This window comes from Naumovozyma castellii, chromosome 6, assembly GCF_000237345.1.
Source record: "Naumovozyma castellii chromosome 6, complete genome".
Taxonomy (NCBI): Eukaryota; Fungi; Ascomycota; class Saccharomycetes; order Saccharomycetales; family Saccharomycetaceae; genus Naumovozyma; species Naumovozyma castellii.
Window position 1 is genome coordinate 1 of NC_016496.1, and position 23,986 is coordinate 23,986.

General features: G+C 37.1%; 7 protein-coding genes across 7 annotated transcripts; 3 read left to right on the forward strand and 4 right to left on the reverse strand.

Annotated features, from left to right (window-relative positions):
- Positions 1-2,615: 2,615 nt before the first annotated feature.
- NCAS0F00100 (uncharacterized protein) lies at positions 2,616-3,755 on the reverse strand (the record flags this gene model as incomplete). The annotated part of the gene is made up of 1 exon (XM_003676802.1): positions 2,616-3,755. The coding sequence occupies one exon, from the start codon at positions 3,753-3,755 to the stop codon at positions 2,616-2,618; it is 1,140 nt and encodes a 379-aa protein (XP_003676850.1).
- Positions 3,756-8,080: 4,325 nt separating this feature from the next.
- NCAS0F00110 (uncharacterized protein) lies at positions 8,081-9,886 on the forward strand (the record flags this gene model as incomplete). The annotated part of the gene is made up of 1 exon (XM_003676803.1): positions 8,081-9,886. One exon carries the CDS (start codon positions 8,081-8,083, stop codon positions 9,884-9,886), a length of 1,806 nt encoding a protein of 601 aa, XP_003676851.1.
- A 2,000-nt stretch (positions 9,887-11,886) lies between these two features.
- NCAS0F00120 (sugar porter family MFS transporter) lies at positions 11,887-13,596 on the forward strand (the record flags this gene model as incomplete). Its single annotated transcript, XM_003676804.1, has 1 exon — positions 11,887-13,596. The coding sequence occupies one exon, from the start codon at positions 11,887-11,889 to the stop codon at positions 13,594-13,596; it is 1,710 nt and encodes a 569-aa protein (XP_003676852.1).
- Positions 13,597-13,911: 315 nt separating this feature from the next.
- Positions 13,912-15,357, reverse strand: NCAS0F00130 (uncharacterized protein; the record flags this gene model as incomplete). Its single annotated transcript, XM_003676805.1, has 1 exon — positions 13,912-15,357. One exon carries the CDS (start codon positions 15,355-15,357, stop codon positions 13,912-13,914), a length of 1,446 nt encoding a protein of 481 aa, XP_003676853.1.
- A 1,964-nt stretch (positions 15,358-17,321) lies between these two features.
- On the reverse strand, positions 17,322-19,145 carry NCAS0F00140 (uncharacterized protein; the record flags this gene model as incomplete). The annotated part of the gene is made up of 1 exon (XM_003676806.1): positions 17,322-19,145. One exon carries the CDS (start codon positions 19,143-19,145, stop codon positions 17,322-17,324), a length of 1,824 nt encoding a protein of 607 aa, XP_003676854.1.
- Positions 19,146-19,477: 332 nt separating this feature from the next.
- ECM25 (Ecm25p) lies at positions 19,478-21,313 on the forward strand (the record flags this gene model as incomplete). The annotated part of the gene is made up of 1 exon (XM_003676807.1): positions 19,478-21,313. The coding sequence occupies one exon, from the start codon at positions 19,478-19,480 to the stop codon at positions 21,311-21,313; it is 1,836 nt and encodes a 611-aa protein (XP_003676855.1).
- A 234-nt stretch (positions 21,314-21,547) lies between these two features.
- On the reverse strand, positions 21,548-23,938 carry ACO2 (aconitate hydratase ACO2; the record flags this gene model as incomplete). Its single annotated transcript, XM_003676808.1, has 1 exon — positions 21,548-23,938. The coding sequence occupies one exon, from the start codon at positions 23,936-23,938 to the stop codon at positions 21,548-21,550; it is 2,391 nt and encodes a 796-aa protein (XP_003676856.1).
- Between the last annotated feature and the right edge of the window lie 48 nt (positions 23,939-23,986).

The window sequence follows — 23,986 nt, forward strand, 5'->3', positions numbered from 1 at the left end:
GGGAGCAGCGTCTGTGTCTGTCTGGGGTCTTGCTGTTGACAATGCGGAAGCCGTCTGGGGTGGTGTAGAAGAGCCTCTTGGAGGTGGTGCAGACGGAGAAGAGCTGGGAGCTGGGGACGGGGACAAGGTCGGAGCCGGGGAAGGCGGTGTGGTACTCGTCCAGGTCCACCAGGGCGTAGTTGGCCAGCTTGGTGCGCTCCTCCAGCAGGAACAGCTTGCTCTTGGGGTGGAACTTCTTGACAACCTTGCGGACAGAAGCACCCTCCTTTTCAATAGTTAACACGACAAATCCATCGACAACGCTGACGTTATCTGAAATGTAAAACATGGTGGTGGTGGATTTGCGAATGGTTGTTTGGTGGGATGGGAAGGGGAGAGAGTGTGGTTTAAGGGAATAAAATTTGGCCCAGTTATATATTCTGTTTTTCTTCGTTTGTCCCAGAAAAGCGGACGCCATCGCCAGAGAAAAAACAACGCCAAACACGTCCACAGGGGAACGCGGCCACGGCCCAAAGAGGAAAGAACACGAGCTGACGCGTTGGTGCAGTTACGACATGCATGAAAAAGGAAGGTAATATGCTTTTCGTGCTTGAATGTTCAAAACTGAGTGAGCCAGGCTCCTGTGCAAGGTGACAGCTGTGTAAGACTAGAAATACACTGTGACACCGACCATATCTCGACAACTAGCACTCCAACTGACCTTAAACTACAAACGTACACTCTTATACACGCTATCTAAACATATACACACTACCTTCTTTACTTCGACCGTCCCTGCGCTACTTAACCACTGGCTGTGGGTGCTGGGTTTCCGTCTACCTACCGTCGCCCAAGTCACCTCCGCCGCACAGGCCGACCTCCAGACTTGAAATCCGAGTGGTGGACNGTTTTTCCCTACTCCCTCCGACGGCGCCCGACCACCTGCTGTTTCTCAGAAAGTTCGCGGGGAGTGCCCATACGGCGGCCGAAGTCAGTCGAGTGTTTTCACCTATCAGCGAGGCGCACCTCAGGGATGTGGTTTTTCGGCCGGGCGTCCAATCCTTTTTTTGCTCGAGCTATCATAATGGTGTTCAAAACTGAGTGAGCCAGGCTCCTGTGCAAGGTGACAGCTGTGTAAGACTAGAAATACACTGTGACACCGACCACATCTCGAGAACTAGCACTCCAACTGACCTTAAACTACAAACGTACACTCTTATACACGCTATCTAAACATATACACACTACCTTCTTTACTTCGACCGTCCCTGCGCTACTTAACCACTGGCTGTGGGTGCTGGGTTTCCGTCTACCTACCGTCGCCCAAGTCACCTCCGCCGCACAGGCCGACCTCCAGACTTGAAAATCCGAGAGGTGGATGTTTTTTCCCACTCCCTCCGAGGCGCCCGACCACCTGCTGTTTTCTCAGAAAAGTTCGCGGGACCTTGCCCGTACGGTGGCCGAAGTCAGTCCATGGTTTTTCCACCTATTAGCGAGGCGCACTTCCAATATATGTTTTTTCGGTCGCGCTTCGAATCTTGGCCTCGGTAAATTTTTCATAATTGTGTTCAAAACTGAGTGAGCCAGGCTCCTGTGCAAGGTGACAGCTGTGTAAGACTAGAAATACACTGTGACACCGACCATATCTCGACAACTAGCACTCCAACTGACCTTAAACTACAAACGTACACTCTTATACACGCTATCTAAACATATACACACTACCTTTTTTACTTCGACCGTCCCTGCGCTACTTAACCACTGGCTGTGGGTGCTGGGTTTCCGTCTACCTACCGTCGCCCAAGTCACCTCCGCCGCACAGGCCGACCTCCAGACTTGAAAATCCGAGTGGTGAATGTTTTTTCCCACTCCCTCCGAGGCGCCCGACCACCTACTGTTTTCTCAGAAAAGTTCGCGGGGGAGTGCCCGTACGGTGGCCGAAGTCAGTCGAGTGTTTTTCGCCTATCAGCGAGGCGCACTTCAGGATTACCTTTTTTCTGCCGGGCGTCCAATCCTTTTTTTGTTCGAGCTATCATAATAGTGTGGGATCATCAGGTTTCACTATTTAAGCTGGACAGTATTATTTTTAATGCATATGTGTAATAGAACAACATTCAAAACCGCCAACATTTTTTCAAATTAACTCAAATATGAGTGATCTTCCCCTCATGTATCTCTTATATCCAAATATCATGTTCAACGTTCGATCATTTTTCATTTTGTATAAAATGACCTTCTTATAAAGCCAAACACTTTTATTGAATATAGTTTAAATAAACTAACATATTAATTATAAACACATAATACTCAAATATTTATTAGTATATAACAGAAGATCTCTTCATTAGCTAGCCTCCAACACTCGTCCTAAAACATTGATAAAAAAGGTTCGAGAGAGGCCTTTTGATCAATGGTGAATGTTAGAAGTTAGAACTTCCCAGCTACAGCTCGTGATGAATACTTAAGATGTTACATAAACGAACACAGTATTAACTCAAGATTAATTACGAACGCAAAAATAAATTTCTGCGAAGATGCATGTTATCGACGTTATTTTAGTCTGTACAAAACCTAGCTTATTACGCCAATTTTTCAAAAGTATTAAGAGATTTGGGTGTAAATGTCCTTCATATGACTTAGGTGCTAACTTTATCATTATGGGTCCAGTTACATACATTCGGTACAAAAGGTTCTTGAACAGAATGTTCCTTTCTTTTTCGCAAACCTGAAGTCACAGTATTTGACTTTAAAGACATATACGAATCTTTTTTTGGCGGGTCATCAATATCATAATCCAATAGTTTGCTGTATATGTAAGCCTCCTCATAATTAGGGTAATGAATTTGTTCGGAGGTTTTCTTCCAGGTAGCTTCTACGTCTGTGTAGAGGATGTCACCACAAGGAATTATGCCAGAACCCCATACAAAATCCATTGAGTTATATTCAAATATATTTAGCAACATATCTCTATTCATCATGTCCATATTTTCAGAAACACAGACGTTGGATACTATTTGATACACGTTCTTTTTTGCCGCCTCGATATAACTTTGGATTTCCAGATGGCTTTCAACTTGTAAATACGTTTTTCTCATTGCATATCTTAAGGTTTGAAAATCTGCAGATTTATCGTTCCATTTCAATTCCATATACAGATCGTCCAAATAATGGTATAGACTTGCTACCTCATAACCAGAACAATTTGTGAAAAGAATTGGCGTTCGTTTCAATCCTGAATAAACAATATTAAATGTAGAAAATGGCTCACGAGACTGATTTAGCATTGACTTTGGTAAGGTTGGTGAATATTTCGGTTTCCGTTTTCTAATCTCTGTCGAAATTATATTTTTGATATGGTCCAGTCCTCCAAATTTTCGTATTGCAATTCCTATTTGGGCAGAGGCTAAATATGGCACCGAAGAACACTGAAGTATTTCATTCGGATAAGGGCCACATACCATGATAATCTCTTTTATTTTGTCACACTGCTGCGATCTGTTTTTTTCTTTATCGTTGCTGGAAGATAGGTATGATATTTCTTCAAACAGTTCACAGAGCACTCGATTTTTGACGATAAAAAGATCATAATAATCATCAAGCTTCCAATTAAAGTGGAATGAACTGCACAAACTTCGTCTACGCACTTGTTCCTCTTCAGAGCAAACGCATTTTGTTTTGCATTCCTCCGTGTAGTATTTTATGTTGTATGATGAGTTATTCAGTTTCCAGCTTTCAGGAAACAATTCTGGGTACCGTTCTCTAAACACGCTAAGCATTGCCAGTGGATAATCCGGAAACGTGTTGTTGATATATTGTAATAGCCGAAAGTACAGTATTAATTTGTCAGATAGCTTGAGTTCTATTCATGAGTTTCGCACTAATAAAAAGAAAAAAACAATAGGAAGGTCGTTAAATAAAAAGCCTTTCCTCTTTGAAGCAAGCAGGATACCACCATATCGGTGTGAGAATTGCTTTAACCGTAGCAGAATGAACGCAATTGATTGACTCTATAACTATTACATATCTGCTAGAACAGAAGGGGATATGTTTTGGAGATGAATTATCCAAAGATGTGGTTGACAACATAATAAGAAAAGGCAAGTATCAGCATGGTACGGAACAGGTGAATTGATACGATATAATACAAGTATGAAAGAACAATGTGAGTTCGAATGAGTACATGGTACATTGGATGAATAGAAGTATCCTATAATGTTGCTTACCGTATTATTGGTTTGCTCAAAAGTAAAACACCCCATAAAACAATATAAACTTTAAAAATTTACCACATAAGAATATTGAGGAGGATGGAACAAGGTACATTAGGAAGGGCAATTCTTTTATGTTATACTTTTTGAAGGTATTGTACGTTCTTCTTCGGCAGAGGTATCAAATTTTGAGAAATATTTGCAGCCAATAGCTTATGTTGTTTTTACTTGAAAAGGCCATCCAGTAGCTACGGTACAAACACCTCTCTTCAAATCAGTGTATTGTATTTGCTCTCCTGCTTGTGTCAAACTTAAATATGGTGCCCATTATTGGCCTGCAAATCAAAATGCCCGCGTCGTAAAATGAGAAATGTCTCCTCTGCGTGAGGGGAAGAAATCACAGAAGAGGAGTAGCCCCGAAGAGAGGCAACCAATCAATGAATATTGTTCTTTACCTTCAAATCAATGATTGACTTTCTTTATTCTTTATTTTCTTGTAAGGAGCTGATTTATATATATATTGTTAAGAGTAATCCTTTAATTCAAAGTATTCTTAGTTGTATTACGTAAGTAATATATATTAATATAAATAAATACCCAAAGGGTCCAGCAGTCAAAGACGTCTCAACATGGTAGCTTATATACGTTAGCATATGGCAGAGTGTCCAATACAATGCAACCCCCTACTTGCATACTAAGTGGTCTGACACGTCCGGTGATCGATCGGATCGTGTCCCTCCGAAGGTGGCCAACCAACGGTTACCCGTATTAAAAGACTTATAACAAACGGTTATGGATACTGTGTAATAACGCTAACATATATATAGCATGCCATTTGAGAGTCAGTATTCCTCAGTCAGTTGTTCATATCAATCTTCATCAAACAAACATTCAAAGAATACAAATAAAAACAAAATGTCCAATTTAAATATTACAACAGATAACATCAACACTCACGCCATCATCAAGAGTAGCCTGGGGGACACCGAAAATTTAATTGCTAACCCAAATTTTGTTGGGCTTGTTTACTTCGAACGATTTCTCCAAAAACAAATTAAAATGGTTGAAGGAAGCATTTTACCAACAGGATATGCCAATATTGTTACCAGCTATTTTGAAGAGAAAAATTCATTCAAATTTTCATTCTTAGAATCTCCAGGCCAATACATACTTAAATTAAAAACAAAAGGTCAGCACCAGGATGTAATTAAATTTGTTTTACTTGGTGATGACCGTGTCATCATCTGTTTTGATATGTTTGGTATTGAATTTCGAAGCCACTTCAACAGAGTTTTAACTACAAGTGGGCCAATGAGTGCTTTTATTCCGCGTTTAATTGACGTAGTCATTGACAAGAGAACTGAATACGAAAAATATCTACAAAATATCTATAATACTACAAGAAATCCTGACATTGACAAAATTGCAAAGGAAATTACTCTCTTTGCCAAAAGCAGTGATCAGCTTTTTAGCCCTTTTCAACGTGTTGCCCAAAGAAGGAATTTTGAATGAGAACTTGTGGGTTCGTTATTTCGACCTGGCGCGAGCGAACAACAGTAAGCTGCTAGATTTTTATGAAGAAAACAGACTTTGGCAGAGGCCCAAATTGAACCTTCATTGCTTGGCTGTTCTTCAGTTGTTTCATGCCCTCGCTGATAGTGTATTTTCAATGGCTTCAGGCCTGCATGCTAGTAAAACATGCTTGGTTATTCTCGGAATTTTTATGCTCTTTTTCGGAACTGTCGCCTTAGGTAGCATTTTCGGGGGACCACTACTTATTTCGAAAATGATAGAAGTATGGAACTGAAGCTACTTAATTTATATCATATAGTTCTATTTAACCTTTATAATTTGTTTCAATTTTTTCAATGCCTCTAGTGCAATAAAGCGATTTCGGAAAAAATCAGAGATTTGTTGGACGATTTTATAGCTCGTATTTCTGTCTAATTACACTTAGGCATTTTTTACGGACTTTCTTTTCTCATTCTTTTATAATTTCCCTTTTTTCTTGAGTCTAAGCGATTGAAAGATCAATTCTAATATAGTATTTCACTATTTGGATATTTAATTCACTATGAATTGAACGATTACCAGCCTTCAAATCTTATGATGAAAATAATGACTTTCTTAATACCTCATTACCTTAGTTTATGGTTCTAAGATTTTAAAAATGGATTAAGAATTTCCAGTACTTTTTTTTTAAGGGGAGTAGCAGTTCAGTCTCAAGAACCCTGAAAGAAAAGATTATACTTTCGATTCAACTCGAAAAACCAAGCATTATTGTAGAAATGAGGAAACTAATGGAAGATTTTTAGGAGAATTGATTTTGAAATTATAAATATTAGCTAGGATCAGTTTCAAGCAGAAAAAAATTAGATATAGATCAGCTTCTTTTCGCTCCTTCTTCTTGGTATCATATCGGTTTCATTTTAGAGTGCCGTCATTGTTGCAATAAAAATCATAAGTCCTTAGATTTGCACATTTAAAAAGTATGTGAATTAAAAGTTTGTGCGTGAGTTTTGGTATCAATCTGTTAAGCAGTCGCTAAGGTGAATTAATCTTGTATTTTAAAAATGTAGTAAAACTGTTAAGACCAAACTTTCCTTCAATATTGGTAATAGTGCCATGTGTTGTTTATTGAATCCCGTGCGGTTTCTTTTACGGATAACATCTTTGTTTGACTCTGTTTGGGCATCTAATACTTCAATCTGATCTTGGAAAGTCAAGTAAATTACAGCACCAAACACATCACCTGATGCATAATGAAAGATCTAATATTAGAATTGGCTAACTCATAATTTTATATGACTTGCATATCCCTCGTCCCTGGAGTGGGGTAGACATTTGACCATGTGTTGGTCATGGATAAGGGCCTGAAAAAAGAGCAGTAATTTGCAACCATTAACAAAAGTTAATTAACCTAACATAAAGTTTCCACCAAGTTTCATAATCCGCGGAAATGGAGGATTAGTTTATTTGCAGGATTGGAGACAAGGCACATGGATTTTCATCTCGTATAAATGCAAGAGGACGGAAATAATTCGAGATACAACAGTGACAATGACCCTTTCACTGCGCGATTACGTCAAACCATCTGTCGAGAATGTATTGACGTGCGGCATAACTAACACGGGTCTGCAGGGTTTTCTGAGCCCTCGAGGAAAAAGGGGAGAAAATCGGAATGCTTACAAGAATGTATGTCTGCGATCGGTGCATTGGTCTACTTAACGCCGAACTTCATTATGTCTGTAGTTCCTGTAGCAACTGCTGACAATGAAACATTTGTGAAGATCGTCAAAAGGGCAATCAAGAAACATCTACCTCATGTAGGTTACCTGCAGCACAAAGGCTGCATATAAAGAGAGGCGGTAAACTGCACTCTTTAAATCAACCGTAGAGGTCATAATGGATTCAAAGAATGATGATATCATCAACTCTTATCTTCTAAAGGAAATGAAGTTTGAGCAATCTTTTCGTAGATTGGTGCATCTGAACTGAACTCAGCTGCAAGATGACATAAAATAAAAATTCGCCCAATAAAAATGCCTTCCTCCCTTTAATGCATTATCTCTGTAAGGGCTGTATACCCTGTTGTTGTTTTTGATCCTACGTAACCCTTTTGTTTGTGCATTGTTCTAATAATCGACCTAAATTTTACTATATTGGGTAAAAATGGTGGGAAAATGTTCCTTGTATGATCATGGATAATAGAAATGTTTATTTTTGGTGCTTAATCCACAGATCAAACATCCCTAGCTGATACCGGGAAATATTTGTATAAATTTGGGTGAGAAATCATTCAAATATGCTTTATAACCAATAACCTCTTCCACCTTTTATTCGATGTGATACTATTAATATATCAGATAAACACAACTGTTTATAATAACACAATGCAATCAATTTTTTTAGTGACATTCTTAATTATAACACAAGCTCTGGCATCGATAATTAGTTTTCCAGAGCAAAAACTTCAAAAACGAGATGATTCTATATGCCAATCGATAACTAATGGTTGTCCAGACTTAAACTTTAATTGGCATGCAAGTACCCAAAATATAATGCAATATTCAATGGATTTACAAAATGTTTGTTGGTTACACGACAACCTTTATGAAATTACAATACAAGTCTTGGGAGCTGAACAAATCGATTTAAAATATTTATACTCCTTGAAGATCATTGGTATTGACGGACCTGTTGGAACTGTTCAATTATATGGTGCTAATGAAAACACCTACCTAATTGATAATCCAACAAATTATACAGTTACATTTCAAATATATGGTGATAACGAAAAGGACACAAACAACACTTGGATTCCAAATTTCCAAATTCAATATGAATATTTGCAAGGTAAAGCTTATGCTTATGCGGATACATGGGTCTGGGGAACAACTTCCTTCGATCTAATGACTGGTTGTAACAATTACGATAATCAGGGCAATTCCCAAACAGATTTTCCAGGGTTTTACTGGAGATTAAGATCTTTGAAAGAAAATGTATCCAGTTCAGTACAATCACTCTCTTCAATAAAATATGAAAGTTCCATTAGTTCGACTTTTACTAGTATGACATTTTCCCAAAGTAGTTTATCCCCATCTTTCTTTAACTCGCTTATTACAACCTCATCGCCAAATCAAGTCACTTCCAATACTAAGTCTTTCATAAGTTATCGTAATACATCTTCAAATCCAATGACATCAAGTGATCATACCTTGTCAAAGCATTCAATTACATCTGTGGACCAGACATATTCTACAGTTCCAGCAGCTCCATCCGATCGAATTACTTCACAAGATCAAATTACTTCGTCATATCCCACAACACTAATAGATCCAACACAGTTTAGTGATCCAATACATTCCAGTGAACCATCTTCACCTTTTATTTTCACCACACCATCAATCTCAACAGAGCGTACTTTATCTAAGAATTCAGTCTATTCATTTAATTCAACTACTGTAGTGAAACTATTCAGCTCAACTGATTCAATGATCTCAATTGATCCTACAACTTCAATGAATCGAGCATATTCGACTGGTTTTAGTGATTCAGATAATCCAGTTATCTCCTCGACTAAAACTGTCACAATTGGCTCGATGTATTCTACTTATTCAGTAACATTGAAAGCATCTTCTACGCAGCTTGAATCAATGACTTTCAATGCTTCAACAGCCTTGAAAAGTTCTTCAACAGAAATTAATCCAACAACAGTCATTGGGGAAACCTCCACAATAAGATTTTCCACTTCCCAGGAATTAAGGAAGTCATTGGTTAGTTCTTCTACATCCTTTATTCCAATTACAGGTTCAGATGCAAAGACATCCACGGTTTCAACAAGTGTCACTAATCAAATATATTCATCGGCATTGTCCGCGCCAACGAGTCTTACCGCCTATACAAATTCAACATATTATACAGAACCAAGAACGTTAGCGGAGTCAAGCTATTCTACTGATTCATATTATTTGACTAACATGACTTTGTTATATGATCGTACAACCACATTATATTCATCACATTCTAACAATATCAACCCATCAATTGTTCGTTCCTCAATAATTAATAATGTAACATATTCGTGTACCCCAACTGCGTCATTCAGTAGTCAACCAAGTTCGGTGCATTATTCAAAGGACACATCAAGTTTTCCAACTTCTGGTACAGCTATAAGTTTACCACGTTCATCTAATTGAAATGTAACTTCAACTACAACTTCAACTTTAAGGAATTTTCAAAATACTTCAACTTCACATTCAATTTCCAATAATCATTTTTCAATTATTACTTCAAAAAGTTACTTTGGTCCCAAAACACATTCCACTACGATTAAAACAGATGAAACGTTTTCGTTCTCCACAAGAACCCCAGTAAGCGTAACACTTACCAAGACAACCTTAACGAGTAATTCCTTTGTTACAGTTTTTTCGTCTGGTGATAGAACTCCAGTCACAAGTTCTTTAAGTTCCAACACCCCAACTAGCATAATGGAGTATCATGGTAATGGTAGTAAAACCATGTTTGAAAAATCGTTTGTTTCATTTGTTTTGTTCATTTATTGCCTTTTCGTGTGAAGTTCAATTCCTATTTCTTTTAAGTACAATTCATAGATTAATACTAAAGCATTCTTATTTCTCTTGAGATCAATTCTCCAATTGTAGACATGACCCATGAATAAAGTATGATTAGAAACTTCTAATATTATTTAACGTAGAGGCCATATATGTTTTTTTTCCATCCTTATTATATTTTCAGGAACATTATGGTACTATATTTGAGTCTTTTGTCTTTGGGCGACCCGACTCCTCTTTGAGATTTGTAAATTTGACCAGTGATGATAAAGTCTGAATTTCTTCAGATAATATTAGCTGTTAGTTTTGAGACTGTTATAGTGGTTTACAACCTATACGCGTACAGAAATATGTCTGAAATTTTCCAATATTCGGGAGATATTGGTTGAAATCAATGGCCAAGAACCGTGTCATGCTACCTACGACAATTGTCCTTAACAAGTACAATGATATAAATTAAGGTTGTTCTAGCAGCGGCCATAAATATGGATCGGCCTTTAGAAAATATATTCCCCGCAATTAACCGATTTGAAAATGCCACTATTTTGTAAAACAACCAAGCAATCTTGTGAACATGCGTACAAGAAATAAATAATATTCTGGGGTAACTAAAACCTGGGGAAGTAATTTTGGTTGCCTTTTTCTGTTCAACTTAGTCGGTTCATCACAGAAAGCATCCCATTTGAAAAGTTTTTCCTAACTAGTAAATTGCCGTAGTAGCAAACGCGAAAAAAGCTCAGTATTTAACTCAAAATATTTTCTGCAAAGTCTTTTAGTAGAGAAAGAACAAATAAATTAGGGTTGGTAACAGGCAAAATGATCCGCGGAAAAACAAGGTTTCTCCGATTTCGTGTTAGCACTCAAGCGGGAATTTTTTTCCGAAATCGTTTATACATTATCTAAGCCGAGATGTCCGGACATTTGAAAAACCGTCCTGGACAAAAGTCAGTCAAGAGCTCGGCTCCAAAATTCGGGTCATTATTTTCCGAAAAGAAAAGTGCCGCTGGGACAATTTGTAATTAAGTCTCCCCGTATCTTTCTGTGCTAGAAAATTTATTTTTCCGTGGGACACATAGGAAAAACTTTGCCCCAGTCTCTACTGGGGAAACTTTTCAACTCTTTTACTTCTCCAGTTTCCCCGGAAAGAAATTATGCAAACAAACACAGTAGCTCTGGAGAAATAATCGGGTTTCTCCAGACCATTTTCTGAGGTAAACTTTTGTCTGAGGGGAATTACTTTTTGTTTACAAAACTGTACGATGGTTTCTCCGTCTGGAAAAATTTTGCACACTGATTTCTCCACAAACAATCCTCCACTCCCCACCCTCCCCACCATCACACTAACTGCTGGACATTTCTCGCTTAATTCCTGCAGGTTTTTCTCTGTGTCGTTAGCATGTGTCGTCCCGTGTCTCTTTTGATTCATCCGTTGGTTCCCTCGACGTTTCATTCTTCCTTTTTCTCCACTATTTGACTTTCGAAAATTTCCACAATATTCAAATATATAAATGGATATTATATTCTTCTTAAACCAAATTCAATGTTGTTTCTCTTTAGATTTTTTTTCAATTGGTTTTTCTAATAGATCATCAAAGACAACATTTCGATAATTTTGATTAACTGAAATGTCTGAAATTGCTGAAAATAACGCTATCGAAACTCCTGAAGTTCCTCAAACTTCAGGTTCCCAATCTGTTATATCAGATAACTCAATTAAGGCTGAAAACGAAAGTTTCAAAGAAACAAGTGAAGATGCTCAAGAAGTTGTGTTAGAAATTCCAAAGAAGCCTGCTTCAGCTTATGTTACCATCTCAATTTTCTGTTGTATGATTGCTTTCGGTGGTTTCTTATCTGGTTGGGATACCGGTACCATTGGTGGTTTCTTAGCTCATCCAGATTATTTGAGAAGATTTGGTCAACATCATCATGATGGTAAGCATTATTTCTCTAACGTTAGAACCGGTTTGATTGTTTCCATTTTCAACATTGGTGGTCTTATTGGTTGTTTAGTTTTAGGTGATTTAGCCAACAGAATTGGTCGTAAGATGGCTTTGGTTGCTGTTACTATCATTTTCATGATCGGTCTAATCATTCAAATTGCTTCCATCGACAAATGGTACCAATATTTCATTGGTAGAATTATTGGTGGTGTTGGTGTTGGTGCTATTTCCATTTTCTCCCCAATGTTGCTATCTGAAGTTTCTCCAAAGCATTTAAGAGGTACTTTAGGTTCCATGTATCAATTAATGGTTACTGCCGGTATTTTCTTAGGTGACTGTACTAACTACGGTACCAAGAACTACGATAACTCTGTCCAATGGAGAGTCCCATTAGGTCTATCCTTTGCTTGGTGTTTGTTTATGATCGCTGCCATGTTCTTCGTCCCAGAATCTCCACGTTACTTGGTCGAAGTTGGTAAGATTGAAGAAGCTAAGAGATCTATTGCTACTTCTAACAAGGTTTCCATGGATGATCCAGCTGTTCAAGCCGAAGTTGATTTGATTAGCTCCGGTGTTGAAGCTGAAAGATTAGCTGGTAATGCCTCATGGGCTGAATTATTCTCCACCAAGGGTAAGAACATCCAAAGATTATTCATGTGTTGTATGCTACAATGTCTACAACAATTGACTGGTTGTAACTATTTCTTCTACTACGGTACCATTGTCTTCCAAGCTGTTGGTATGAGTGATTCTTACCAAACTGCCATTGTTTTCGGTATTGTTAACTTTGCTTCCACATTCGTTGCATTATATGTCGTTGATCGTTTCGGTCGTCGTAAGTGTTTGATGTGGGGTGCTGCTGCCATGGTCTGTTGTTACGTTGTCTACGCCTCTGTTGGTGTTTCTCGTCTATATCCAGAAGGTTTGAAGCACAAGGACATCACCTCTAAGGGTGCTGGTAACTGTATGATTGTGTTCTCATGTTTCTTTATTTTCTCATTTGCTTGTACCTGGGCTCCAATTTGTTGGGTTGTTGTTTCTGAATCTTTCCCACTTCGTGTTAAGCCAAAGGGTATGGCTTTGGCTAATGGTTGTAACTGGTTCTGGAATTTCTTGATTTCTTTCTTCACTCCATTTATTACTGGTGCTATCAACTTCTGTTACGGTTACGTCTTCATGGGTTGTATGGTATTTGCTTACTTCTACGTCTTTTTCTTCGTTCCAGAAATGAAGGGTTTGACTTTAGAAGAAGTTAACGAATTATGGGAAGAAGGTGTCTTACCATGGAAGTCCCCAGAATGGGTTCCATCCTCCAGAAGAGGTGCTGACGTCGAGATGGATGCTTTCCAAAAGGATGACAAGCCATTGTTCAAGAAGATGTTTGGCAGAAAGTAAGTTTAACGATAATTCTTCACGATAAATAATTTTAATACATTTCTAATATAATATGATAAATACGATAGACTATCATTTTGTTTTTACTTCTTCGTGCTAACATTTCTAGAATGAGCCCAAACTGTAAAATTCAAAGTTCAGAGTGAGAGACCGGGGGAGAATACCAACACAATCGAGGTATAACAACCCTACAAGCAATTGGACGAAAGTGACTTCAATTAAATTGAAAATTTTGTTCATTAATAAAATATACATTGACTAATAGTTTTACATAAAATAAAGTTTATCATAATTCATAACATTCGATTCTTTTAACTATTCCAAGATACCCTTTGGACCAGTGGAACCGTATGGATAAATTTCTGGTTCTGGAGCATTTGGACCTTCCACGTATTTCAATAATGGAGTGAATAAGGCCCAACTGACATCTAATTCATCATCTCTAACATAGTTTGCACTGTTACCTAAGAAGGCATCCTTAATCAAACATTCATAGGCTTCTGGGACCCAGTCTTTTTTGTATTCTTGAGCATATGTCATATCCAAGTTAATTTGATGTAATTTATCATCGAAACCAGGAGCCTTAGTGTTGAAAGTCATGTAGATAGTTGGTTTTGGATGGAAATGGATAACGAATTCATTTGGAGTACAACCCTTAAACATACCGCTTGTATTCTTCTTATACTTGATTCTAATTTCAACTCTGTCTTCATCTAAACCTTTACCAGCCCTCATGACAATTGGAACACCTTCCCAACGATCGTTATGGATTGCAAAAGTCAATTCGGTAAAAGTTAAACACTTGGATTTCTTGTTAAGAACAGTGTCATCATCCAAATAGGAAGGTTTGGTACCATCAACAGACCTACCATATTGACCTAGAGCAACAATATTTTCTGGTCCTAATGGTTCCATGCATTTCAATAAATCAACCTTAGCGTCACGGATGGCATCGGCATTGTTAGCTACTGGCTCTTCCATAGTAGCCAAGGTCAAGATTTGCAACAAATGGTTTTGCATAACATCTCTAATAATACCGGTAGAGTCAAAGAAACCACCACGACCTTCAGCACCAAATGGTTCCTTGAACCAAACTTGAACACTTTCGATGTTGTCCTTGTTCCAACTTTGGTTCAAGAAAGGATTAGCAAATCTAACGGTTAGCAAACGTCTAACGTCATCCTTACCCAAGAAATGATCAATCTTAAAAATTTCTTCTGGTCTAAACAATGGTTTGAAGCCCTTTTGCATTTCTCTTGAAGATTCCAAATCATCACCGAATGGCTTTTCTACAATGACACGAGTAATACCATTTTCAGCATAAACGTTCTTCTTGACTTGACCAGCAACAGTTAAGAAAATACTTGGAGGAACAGCTAGATAGAAGACACGGTGTGGTTCAGTAACACCTCTTTCGGCTTCAAAACTTTCAATTTCATCTCTTAATCTGATATAACCATCATCAGTGTCATAGGCACCTTGAACGTAAGAAACCATCTTGAAAAATTCTTTCATTTTAGCTTCATCGTTACCGGTAGTAGATTTACGACAGTATGGAAGACACATTTCTCTAATCTTTTGAACAGTGATGTTGGAACGAGCATAACAAATAATCTTGGTTGATGGGTCTAAGGCACCTTCACTGTATAGACCAAACAAAGCTGGGAAAGTTTCCTTTTTAGCTAAATCACCAGAAGCACCAAAGATAACCAAAACGGTATCCTTCTTGAAAGCAACAGGTTCACTTGCACTTTGAGTCATTTTTAATTGTAAATTGTATTGTTGTTTTTGTTTTAAAATGTATAACGTTAATGTTGAATGTAAACGTTTGATGGTTTTTTTAATTCTAAAAGAAAATAGTTAAGAAATGAGTAGCATCTTTGTTTTCAAATAAGTGATCTTAGCCCTTATATATATACTTCAATGAAGGATGTCAATATTGAAAACATTTCAAATCTTATAATACCGTCATATTTCGAATAAGGCTTTTTGGTACCTAGTTGTTTAGACAATACAGGCATTAAAAGCATTCTGTACTAGGTACCTGAAGTAGTTGTTCCCCCCACCAGGCCCCCCCAGCACTAACAGACGGGGCGGGATTATAAACCTCCCCGAAGCCTGCGGTATCATTTTTAAATACCCCGCGCGTTATTCAAAATGTGTTTCGGCTGGAATCTATTCTGGCCGGAGTTTCCCCACCCTCACCCCGGGTTTATTTCAAATTTCCCCCAATTATAAGTCCGCTGCATGAACAGGGATTTGAAAATTTCTTGGAACTAGTGTCACGTTTGGGTTATCCTTGGTCGTGTTTAAGGATCTCAAAACCTTAAGTGCAAAAAGTAACACCGTTTAAGACGAACCTAAAATCCTTGGAAGACAGATAAGGAAAACAAACAACACACTGGTGATGACAAAAAATTTGTTAGTGACATTTATAATAACAATTTACTTACCATGTCAAAAGGAATCTTAAATGTAAGAATAGTTTTTTCGCACATTCTATGATATATTCAAAAAAAAAAATGATATGCTATTCAGACTTATAATTAGAAAAAAGGTTTTCTTTACACCTCGGTTAGTATAAACAGATAAACCCAGTATGGCTACAATAATAATAATGATCGATCAAGATTCATATCCCTAAATTACATTCACTGTTGAAAGAAAAGAAAATTATTACTAGCATTGTTCTTCATTTTGTGTCTGCTATTCTTAATAAAAATAACTAATATCATACTACAATACTGTATGCCTCCTAAAACTTACTATGCTACGTCAATAATGAATAAATCACGACAGGTGAATTTGGTTGAAAAAAATCTGAAAAATGAAAGTAATATAATTAGTTCCGTAGATCAAAGTAAACTGATGTCTAAAGGATTTAGCTTTTCGATATGGATAGATTTGAGCGGATCTTTAAGAATTTTCTAACCAAAAACGAACTCGTCAACAAAACCTTTACTCAGCGTCTGAAAGCAATACTTTTTGTCGGCTTATTCCTGAAGTTTTTCATACTCCGTAATGAGTATTGCATTTGAATTACATGAAATAGTCCCTACAGGATAGAAGCCCGCGTGATCATGCCTTTGCAATCTGGTTATCTGCATACCAATAGGTTATGTTACCTACCTGAAACAGGTCGAAGATATGTACCTAAGTTTTTTTCAGAATGTATGACTTTTAAAAAACTTTTTTAGATTATTTTCGAAAGGTATTTTAATGTCCTGAGTAAATTTTTAGTTTGATCATTCTGTGAAGCTGAATTGCGACTAAATTCTGCAGAGACTGTAGATAGTATCACCAGTACATCGTCTTTTCCAAGGATAGATAATATTGTGGTCTGAAAAAAAGCTGCAGGAACTTCACATGATTGGAGTGGTATGTTATAAAAAAGACATGACCCTTACCATCAGAACCCCAGATTTGGTCTTCTGAGAGCAGCAAGGCCGGAAACCCAAAAATTTGAATGTTTGTAAGGAAAATCTCTATTTTCTGCGGAAATGCTTAATGAGTTGGTCTTTTTCATTTTTGAGATATTTCAACTGCGTAGGCTTATATCCTGGAACACTACCGTTCTTTAGTTCCGAATCAATAGAGGAGACACTGCAATCGTGTGGAACCACAATCATAGTAAAATTCGGTATCCTAGAGATGTCATCGTAGTTGGATTGAATCATTTCTTAAAAGAATCTTTTAATAAGTATTTCTTGTGATAGATGACGATATTACCCAAGTTCATGTCGCAGCACCTGGGAATAATGTTTAATTACCGAAATTTGTCTAGATGGTAGACAAAAGTTACTTAGCTCCTGCAAATGTATCATATTTTCTTCACTTATCTTCCCACTATAAGCCTCCAGTATTTCAGAAGATGTGTTTTCTATTTGGAAATCCTCTTCTTTGCATTCATATAAGTATCTTAATCCGTGCTCTTTCAAATCCAAGATTATACATCTTCTTTTGTCAAAGTTTTGGCCTGTTTCAAAATCTGGCTGAATATGAACTCTCATCTTTTCATCTCTGGTTAATAATATATCTTGGCATTGAACTAAGTTGAAGAGCATGGAGGAAAAGACAGGAACCAGACTTTGATCAAAAAGGAAGACGTCCCAGTCAAATATGTCTCTTTTAGCCAGAACTGACAGCTCCCAGCGTGTTAATATATCTGATATTTCTTCTCCATTTGGATTTATAATTCGCCTCTCCGTTAGATCAACAATAAATCGATCCACTATAATGTATCTCTTCGATGGTTTCTCTTTAATAAGTACCTCTGAGTATTCTATATTAAAATCTTTCATCAGAAGAGGAAAATAAGCTTCCACCAAATCATCTATATTTCTTCTCAAGTAAAGCTCTTGTGAAGCGTAAAACCTTTCAAATTTCTTAGTAAACAACCAAGTTTCAGGATTATTGAATAAGCAACTTTTCTTTTTTTCTAAATTCTCCAAGGAATGTGACAGTACTTTTTTGATCAATAGGTTCTTGATTTCCATAATTCTGCTCGTTGTGTCTTTGTATACTTCTAATTCTGTATATATTGGACTTGATCTCAATTTTAGTAGAGATTGTTCAGTCACATAACGGAGCCTTACTCCATCAATATCATTGGTACATACAAATTGTTCTTCAATCTCATTAATTGTGTTCGAGAAAATAGAATCCATTATCGATAGTTCTCTTTCCGATTGCTTGAAAATATCTTTGCTGGCAAGTAGTCCATTGGGGAGTGGTTCCTTACAAACAATATATTTACTAGTTGGCCCATTGGACTGATGAAAGGTCACATAATATCCAATATGCGTTGCTTCCTCTTTCCTACAATTTTGGCAAGTAAAGAAGTTATTCACTTTCTTAAAATTAACATAAACATGGTTATCCAGCAGATGAAAAAGACCTTGTGATTTTGTAAAGATATAATTGGATGAAACAGCTTTCAGCTTTTCTAGAGAGGTCGCATTGCAAACTTTCTTCAGTTTTGCCCATTCGGTCAATGATAGAAAACTTCTTATTCTACTTGAATGTAAACTCCATAATTGTCGCGACTCTAACTCAAGCAAAAACCCATCAATTTCAATTACATTCTCATCAGCTAGTGTTATTAATTTGTGTCTAAATTTTCCACCAAACAAAGCTTCATTTCTGCAGGTTCTTGTTTTACCCTTTACAAAGGGATGATTATGGATGAAGATTGTTCTGTTTTTCCCAAAAGAGAGCTGATAACAGGGGTATGAAAGTACCTCTACAACGTTTCTTGGTGACTGTCGATGCATAGTGTTAGGTAATATGCTGCCGCTTTTCAATTTATGAAATGAATACTGTTTTGTAGGCAAATATTTCAATAGTTCTTCGGAGTCTTCGCAATATAAAAAACAATTGGGATTATAATAGTCATTCAAATTTCTGGGATGCCATTTCCAAATTTCCTTCATTAAGCTGGCTCCAATGGTAAACCGATCTGATCTTGAATATGGGTTTATAATTTTCGAATCTACTAGATCTACAATCCAACCATTGATAATTGCATACCTATCGTTAAATTTATACATTATTGAGTGAGTTAATTGAGCATGGAAATCAAGATATACTCTAGGTTTACCTGGGCATCGCTTGCACACTTTGAATTCGTTAAGTCAATAAGTGATAAGAAGTCATCTTCGAAAGAACTTTGAAATATTTTGCAGGCGCGTTGATTTCTCAACAGTGAAACTTCTCGAAAATCCTTACTACATGTTAATAGATTTCATGAAAGTGTCAACACGATTATTCTAGTACCTAGCCGATTCAAGGCTCCCCAGCATCTTTGGCTCACACTCGTTATTGGAAGTGCTCTCATTATCTGCCAGTTTTTATTGTAGGAGAAAAACTAAAAGGAATTCACATGATTGATATCAACATCAACAATATTTTTTTTAAATCATATTCTGTGGATCCAATCACAGGACATTCCATCTATGTATTTGACTCTACTTATTTGCCATCGCCAGAAGAGATTGGTGATAAACAGGTCTATGACTTGTTAATTGATGAATTGATGGATAGATTAATCTCGACATTGCCCTCATCACCTTACTCTTTAGTAGTCTTCTCCTCAGGCTTCTCCTCCAAGAAAATCAGTTGGGTATACGGAATCAAAATGTTTTCTAAGCTACCTCGAGAGGCTAGACAGTTTCTTCAGAAGACCTTTATTGTGCATGAATCCTTTTTTGTTAGGACGGTTTATCAGGTCTTATCAAATGCAATGAACATTAATTTCTTACGAGGAAATAATAATAATACTATTGAAGACGTACCACAAGGAACTAGCTCATCCCAAAATCCGTCAATCGTTCATGTTGCCGACCTTACCTCTCTGGCTGCAATGATTGATATTACAAGACTACGAATTTCATTGAATGTTTATTTACATGACTACGAAATTAATGAATATATTGATGTTCCAGAAAGCTATTTTCAGAGATTGACTTCAATTGGGCGAAGACAATATAGACAGCTAATATTTGACAAGATATTCAAAAGATTAAAGATTGATTCGATCAAATATGAATTAGTGTTTCAACGACCAGGTTCATATAAGAAAGTGAATATATTCCTGGATGTCATTGAAAGGAATAACTACATTGATTTGTCCCAATGGGATGTATATTCCTTAGCATCAATATTTTTACATTTCTTGAAAAAGAAGGCAAAACCTTTATTTCCGATCTCAATGATACCTTTACCCATCCAAGACGATTTCGACTATACATTCAACACATTCAAGGATATAATACAATACAATCAGTATTATGATCTAATAATTACCATTTTCCCACTTTTTATTAATATTCTGACAAATGCAGATGTTACAAAGCATGACTCCAGATCATTGAGTAAATCGCTTACACCAACTTTATGTCAGGAGAAAATCTCAATTAAGAATAATGATCGTTTAGTCATTGGTACAAGATTTATAAAGAATATGATGGATCATTTTGATCAAATTAAGAATACCATTAATGTGGAAGGAAACAGTTCGTCTGCTCCAATACCCGATATCCGCAGTCCATCACCCAAAGCAAGGACGGGAAGAACGGTTTCAGCTACAGGAGGTGTTAGGATCATTTCACAACAGCAATCGAATATCCCATCTCTACCGCCTAAGTTACCCAAACCAAGGAAGTTGAGTCCAACAAAATATGAAACTAGCTCAAGTCGTAGTTCTAGTCCTACAAAGGCAGGGTTCGTTAAGCGTGTATCGTCCCAATCATCCATAACTAAGGTTCCAGATTTTACTCCACCTTTGAGAAATAAGACATCAAATGTATCCTTAAGAATTGGTAGTGATTCTTCATTACCCTCTTTGGGAACAGCAAGTAAGAAGTCTGAGATGGAAACAAGTAATTCCATTAAAGATATGGTCACGGATGAGAATGACAATAATGAAAATAACGATATTCAACCTGCTAGTAGGAGTAGATTGCGTGATACAAAAGTTGATGATTTGGTAATTAATATCAGAGTTGATGATAAATTTCAACGATTTGATAAGGAGCTGCAAGAGAAAAGGAAAAATATGATTAAAATGAACAGCGTAAATGCAACTAAATTTTCAAAAGAAGGATTTTCTGATATTAAGGCGGGCAGTAAGGTCGGGAAATTGGCTGCTTTGTATGAAGAAAGATTGCAAGGTATTCAGGCAATGAATGAACTGAAGAAAAACGGGGGAATTAATTAACTAGACTTTCGGTAAAGTATATATATATATATATAGCGTTATATATTGGGGATAATGAACATGATGACGAATAAATATGAGAAATGCTTTCTAATTACTGCCCTTTACTGTAACTTATATAAATAAACTAAAGGTTATAATAATAAAGATAACTCCTATATGAAGATTTCTTCATTTAACTGTGAAGAGATCCAAATAAATAATAATTGACTAGTTTGCAATTTGTATTGTTCCTCATTGCTTGCTCTCTCTAGCAGCCTTTTCAGCTCTTCGTATGTTACCAATGTAATTGATGGCTGAACCGGCCTTGAAAAAGTTAATTTGATCTTTAGACATTGTATGCTTGGTCTTAATAATGAAAGAAGTACCATCTGGTTTAGTAACTTTAACGTCCAAGAAACCACCATTATTACCGTCCTTGGCAACCATGTCTACAAGATTTAAGGTTTCCAAGATGTCACCAGCTGTAATTTTATCATAATCAGCGGCATCAGCAAAAGTCAATGGCAACATACCTTGTTTCTTTAAGTTAGTTTCGTGAATTCTAGCAAAGGATTTTACAAGGATTATTTGCCCTCCTAAGAATCTTGGAGATAAAGCTGCATGTTCTCTAGCAGAACCTTCCCCATAGTTATCTTCCGCGATAACAGTCCAAGGTCTACCTTCTTCCTTCCATTTCATCATTAAACCTGGGATATCATAGCCCTTTCCATCAATATCATAAGCTCTGTTAACTTCACCAGTTTCCTTATTTTGAGCACCAATTAAAGTGTTATAAGAGATATTTTCCAAATGACCTTTATATTTCAACCAAACACCAGCAGCAGAGATATGGTCTGTGGTACACTTACCTTCCACCTTCATAAGAGCAGTGGTCTTCAATTCCTTCCCACTCCAAGCATCGAATGGATACAATAACTGTAGACGATCAGATTCAGGAGAAACCTTAATTTCAACATCTGCATTTGAAGTTGGTTCCAAATCTGGATAAAATTCGTCTCTACCATGTTCAAAACCTTTTTGTGGTAATTCATCCCCAGTTGGAGCTTGAAACCTAAACTCTTTACCATTATCTAACTTGATGGCATCAGTTAATGGATTGAATTGGGCATTACCAGAATAAATCATTGCTGTAACAATTTCTGGAGAAGTTAAAAAGTTCATTGTATTTCTATTACCATCGTTTCTAGCTCTAAAATTTCTGTTATAAGATGTGAAGATAGAGTTGACTTCATTTGTAGCCTTTGGGACGTCTTCTCTATCCCATTGACCAATACATGGACCACAGGCATTAGCTAACACTTTAGCGCCATTATCTTTAAAGATTTGGATAATACCATCTCTTTCCAAAGTGGCTCTAATTTGTTCAGAACCTGGCGTGACAAAAAATGGAATCTTTGGTTTTAAACCGGCAGCAGCAGCTTGTTGAACCAAATCCACCACACGACTCATATCTTGATATGATGAGTTAGTACATGAACCAATTAACCCAACAGAAATATTTTGTGGCCATTTTTCCTTTAAGCTTGTTTCAGCATATTTTGAAATTGGCGTAGATAAATCAGGGGTGTATGGTCCATTGACATGAGGTTCCAATTCGGATAAATTAATTTCAATAACCTTATCATATTGGGCACCCTTATCAGGTCTTAGGAATCCATATTCGTTTAATGCAACATCAGCTGCTTCAGCAATTGGACCTCTACCAGTAGCTTGTAAATAACGTTTGTGAGCGTCTTGGTATGGAAATGTAGAAGTGGTAGCACCAATTTCGGCACCCATATTACAAATGGTAGCCATACCAGTACATGATAAAGTTGAGGTACCTTCACCAAAGTATTCTACTATATAGCCAGTACCACCTCTCACGGTTAACATACCGGCAATCTTACTAATGACGTCCTTTGGAGCAGACCATCCACTCAAGTGACCAGTTAATTTAACCCCTAATATTTTAGGAGCCTTCAATTCCCAAGGAGTATGAGTCAATGCATCTACAGCATCAGCACCACCAACACCGATGGCAATGGCACCTAACCCACCAGCATTTGGAGTGTGTGAATCAGTACCTAACATCATTAAACCTGGAGCAGAGAAGTTTTCCAAGACGATTTGATGAATAATACCTGAACCTGGTCCCCAAAATTGAATACCATATTTCTTACCACAACTTTCCAAGAAATCGAAAACTTCTTTATTAGTTTCAATGGATGATGGTAAATCCTTTGCCTCACCATTCTTACCAACGATTAAATGATCACAATGGAATGAAGCAGGGACGGCAGTGTCAGGTAACCCAGTTGTCATGAATTGTAACATTGCCATTTGAGCGGAAGCATCTTGCATAGCTACACGATCGGGATATAGCTTCAAGTATTCCTTCCCACGAATGTCCTCGAGGTTAGATGAGGTCAACGATTCTTCAGGATCACATAAATGGGAATACAGGATCTTTTCAGCCAGAGTCAAAGGTGTATTATTTGTTATCTTTTTAACCTTTTCCAAGTTTGCTAAAAGCTTAGCGTATGGTGGTGTACGGGATTGTAAGTTCTTTGGTACGTTAGCGAATTTGGCGTAAGACGCCAACGACCTCTTAGCCGTTGTTCTTGCATTTCTTGAGAACATTTCTTTTCCTATGGATGACTCGTGAGTCTATTTATCTTGGTTCTATTA